Consider the following 5,000-nt stretch of genomic DNA (forward strand, 5'->3'; position numbering starts at 1 on the left):
AAATGAATGAGTCCATTAGCATGAATACTCATGTAAATAAGCTATTTCTGTTTTTTGATTTTTAATAAATTACAACCACCTTTAATCAATTTTAGAATAAGGCTGTAACAAAAACAAAACGTGGAAAAAGTCTGAATATATTCTGAATGTATATATATGTAGAGGGTGAATTTCTATTTATCAAGTGTTGTCATGGATTCTGTTTATTTCAACATACAATGTACACTGAACAAAAGTATAAATGCAAAATGTTAAGTCCCATGTTTCATGAGTTAAAATAAAAGATACCAGGAATGTTCCATCCTGCTCAAAAAGCTTATTTCTCTAAAAAGTTGTGCACAAATTTGTTTACATCCCTGTTAGTGAACATTTCTCATTTGCCAAGATAACACATCCACCTGATAGGTGTGGCATATCAAGAAGCTTATTAAACAGCATGATCATTACACAGGTGCACCTTGTGCTGGGGACAATAAAAGTCCACTCTAAAACGTGCATTCTTTTTTACACAACACAATGCCACAGATGTCTCAACTTTTGAGGGAGCCTGCAATTGGCATGCTGACTGCAGGAAAGTCCACCAGAGCTGTTGCCAGAGAATTGAATGTTAATTTCTCTACCATAAGCCGCCTCCAACGTCTGTTTAGAGACGTCATGTAACCACGCCAGCCCAGGATCTCCACATTCTTCTTCTTCACCTGCGGGATCATCTGAGACCAGCCACCCGGACAGCTGATGAAAATATGAATTTCTGCACTTACTGTCAGAAACCGTCTCAGGGCTGTTGCCAGACAATGTATTGTTAATTTCTCTACCATAAGCCGCCTTCAACGTCATTGTAGGGAAGTTGTCAGTACATCCAACCGGCCTCACAACCACAGATCATGTGTATGGCGTCGTGTGGGTGAGCGGTTTGCATTAGCAAGCCCCATGGTGGTGGTGGGGTTATGGTATGGACAGGCATAAACTAAGGACAACGAACACAACTGCATTTTATCTATGGTCATTTGAATATACAGAGATACTATAATGAGATCCTGAGGCCCATTTCTTTTTTAAGGTATCTGTGACCAACAGATGCATATCTGTATTCCCAGTCATGTGAAATCCACAGATTAGGGATTAATTCATTTATTTAAATTGACTGATTTCCTCATATGTAACTCTGTAAAATCTATGAAATCGGAAATTGTTGCGTTTATATTTCTTTTAAGTATAATACTTCATCTCTTTTTCTCTCCCTATTTCCTTCCTCTCACTCTCTCTCTCTGTCTCTCTGCCTCTCTGTCTCTCTGTCTCTCTCTCTCTCTCTCTCTCTCTCTCTCTCTCTCTCTGTCTCTGTCTCTGTCTCTGTCTCTGTCTCTGTCTCTGTCTCTGTCTCTGTCTCTGTCTCTGTCTCTGTCTCTGTCTCTGTCTCTGTCTCTGTCTCTGTCTCTGTCTCTCTCTCTCTCTCTCTCTCTCTCTCTCTCTCTCTCTCTCTCTCTCTCTCTCTCTCTCTCTCTCTCTCCAGGGTTGGAGGGGCGCCCCCTCGTGGCATAGCCAGAGGCTGCTGTGTTCCTCCGCCACTCCAGAAGGTGAGTGTTTTATAAACCACCGTCTGGTTAATGTGTTTTGGTGCTGACAGCTGTGTCGTAATATATTTTTCAGTCAGCAAGAGGTGTCAATGTGGAACAGTAGACTTTGAGTTGGTGCTCAGTTTGACTGGGGTAGAGCGTCAGTTCTCCACTCAAAGGTAGAGAGGGGTAGAGCGTCAGGCCTCCAGTCAAAGGTAGAGAGGGGTAGAGCGTCAGGCCTCCAGTCAAAGGTAGAGAGGGGTAGAGCGTCAGGCCTCCAGTCAAAGGTAGAGGGGTAGAGTGTCAGGCCTCTAGTCAAAGGTAGAGAGGGGTAGAGTGTCAGGCCTCTAGTCAAAGGTAGAGAGGGGTAGAGTGTCAGGCCTTCAGTCAAAGGTAGAGAGGGGTAGAGTGTCAGGAATCCAGTCAAAGGTAGAGAGGGGTAGAGTGTCAGGCCTCCAGTCAAAGGTAGAGAGGGGTAGAGTGTCAGGCCTCCAGTCAAAGGTAGAGAGGGGTAGAGTGTCAGGCCTCCAGTCAAAGGTAGAGAGGGGTAGAGCGTCAGGCCTCCAGTCAAAGGTAGAGAGGGGTAGAGTGTCAGGCCTCTAGTCAAAGGTAGAGAGGGGTAGAGCGTCAGGCCTCTAGTCAAAGGTAGAGATGGGTAGAGCGTCAGGCCTCTAGTCAAAGGTAGAGAGGGGTAGAGCGTCAGGCCTCTAGTCAAAGGTAGAGAGGGGTAGAGTGTCAGGCCTCCGGTCAAAGGTAGAGAGGGGTAGAGAGTCAGGCCTCCAGTCAAAGGTAGAGAGGAGTAGAGTGTCAGGCCTCCAGTCAAAGGTACAGAGGTAGAGAGTCAGGCCTCCTTTGTGCTAAGTCAGACCCAGTCCCCTTCTTCGTTAGACCAGACACCTTCTCTGTCAGCCCCAGACACCTTCTCTGTCAGCCCCAGACACCTTCTCTGTCAGCCCCAGACACCTTCTCTGTCAGCCCCAGACACCTTCTCTGTCAGCTCTGGAGAGACAGACACTAGTTTGGAGCTAAGAGCACAGTAGTCTCTCTCTCTCTCTCAGCCATCAGACAGCAGTCATTGTGAAGGAGAAGCTGGCATCTGTTTTGTGGATAACTGACAGGGGAGGGAGGGAGGGAGGGAGGGAGAGAAGGAGGGAGAGAAGGAGGTATGGAGGGAGGGAGGGAGAGAGAATTGCAGTCAGAATTGAATGTTGATTGCGGTCAGAGCTGAAGTGGATTTTAATAGCTTAGCCATTATCGCACCATGAAAGGGAAGTACAGACAGGGAGACAGGAACATGGCAGCAGGGAGAGCCACATGGCAGCAGGGAGAGCCACATGGCAGCAGGGAGAGCCACAATGCAGCAGGGAGAGCCACATGCATACAAACGGGGACTCGTACCACCTCATATACTAATGGACTCATACTAAGGGACTCATACCACATCATACTAAGGAACTCATACTAAGGACTCATACTAGGGACTCATACCACCTCATACTAAGGGACTCATACTAAGGACTCATACCATCTTAAACTAAGGGACTCATACCACCTCATACTAAGGGACTCATACTAAGGGACTCATACCACATCATACTAAGGAACTCATACTAAGGACTCATACCATCTTAAACTAAGGGACTCATACCACCTCATACTAAGGACTCATACTATCTCATACTAAGGGACTCATAATAGGGACTCATACCACCTCATACTAAGGGACTCATACCACCTCATACTAGGGACTCATACCACCTAAAACTAGGGACTCATACCACCTCATACTAGGGGATTCATACTAAGGGGACTCATACAATCTCATACTAAAGGACTCATACTAGGGACTCATACCACCTAAAACTAGGGATTCATACCACCTCATACTAAGGACTCATACCACCTCATACTAAGGACTCATACCACCTCATACTAGGGACTCATACCACCTCATACTAAGGACTCATACCACCTCATAGTAGGGACTCATACCACCTCATACTAGGGACTCATACCACCTCATACTAGGGACTCATACCACCTCATACTAAGGACTCATACCACCTCATACTAGGGACTCATACCACCTCATACTACGGACTCATACCACCTCATACTACGGACTCATACCACCTCATACTAGGGACTCATACCACCTCATACTAGGGACTCATACCACCTCATACTAGGGACTCATACCACCTCATACTAAGGACTCATACCACCTCATAGTAGGGACTCATACCACCTCATAGTAGGGACTCATACCACCTCATACTAGGGACTTATACCACCTCATACTAGGGACTCATACCACCTCATACTAAGGACTCATACCACCTCATACTAGGGACTCATACCACCTCATACTAAGGGACTCATACTAGGGACTCATACCACCTCATACTAGGGACTCATACCACCTCATACTAAGGACTCATACCACCTCATACTAGGGACTCATACCAACTCATACTAAGGGACTCATACTAGGGACTCATACCACCTCTTACTAGGGACTCATACCACCTCATACTAAGGGACTCATACTAAGGACTCATACCACCTCATACTAGGGACTCATACCACCTCATACTAGGGACTCATACCACCTCATACTAGGGACTCATACCACATCATACTAAGGGACTCATACTAGGGACTCATACCACCTCATACTAGGGACTCATACCACCTCATACTAAGGACTCATACCACCTCATACTAGGGACTCATACCAACTCATACTAAGGGACTCATACTAGGGACTCATACCACCTCTTACTAGGGACTCATACCACCTCATACTAAGGGACTCATACTAAGAACTCATACCACCTCATACTAGGGACTCATACCACCTCATACTAGGGACTCATACCACCTCATACTAGGGACTCATACCACATCATACTAAGGGACTCATACCACCTCATACTACGGACTCATACCACCTCATACTAGGGACTCATACCACCTCATACTAGGGACTCATACCACCTCATACTAGGGACTCATACCACCTCATACTACGGACTCATACCACCTCATACTAGGGACTCATACCACCTCATACTAGGGACTCATACCACCTCATACTAGGGACTCATACCACCTCATACTAGGGACTCATACCACCTCATACTAGGGACTCATACCACCTCATACTAAGGGACTCATACCACCTCATACTAGGGACTCATACCACCTCATACTAAGGGACTCATACCACCTCATACTAGGGACTCATACCACCTCATACTAGGGACTCATACCACCTCATACTAGGGACTCATACCACCTCATACTAGGGACTCATACCACCTCATACTAGGGACTCATACCACCTCATACTAGGGACTCATACCACCTGGTTTAGTGTTGTCTGGTTTAGTGTCGTCTGGTTTAGTGTTGTCTGGTTTAGTGTTGTCTGGTTTAGTTTCGTCT

The 5,000-nt window shown here is 46.1% G+C and overlaps 1 protein-coding gene across 2 annotated transcripts in view; it reads left to right on the forward strand.

Annotated features, from left to right (window-relative positions):
- Positions 1–5,000, forward strand: part of LOC139580328 (calcium uniporter protein, mitochondrial-like) — a 518,594-nt gene that overhangs the window by 98,249 nt on the left and 415,345 nt on the right. Inside the window, exon 3 of one of the 2 annotated variants that reach the window (XM_071408880.1) lies at positions 1,511–1,574. The exons of the other annotated variant lie outside the window; for it this stretch is intronic. Within the exon in view, the coding sequence (XP_071264981.1) occupies positions 1,511–1,574 (64 nt within the window). The remainder of the gene's footprint in view (positions 1–1,510; positions 1,575–5,000) is intronic. 2 annotated transcript variants of the gene reach the window in all.

This window comes from Salvelinus alpinus, chromosome 7, assembly GCF_045679555.1.
Source record: "Salvelinus alpinus chromosome 7, SLU_Salpinus.1, whole genome shotgun sequence".
NCBI lineage: Eukaryota > Metazoa > Chordata > Actinopteri > Salmoniformes > Salmonidae > Salvelinus > Salvelinus alpinus.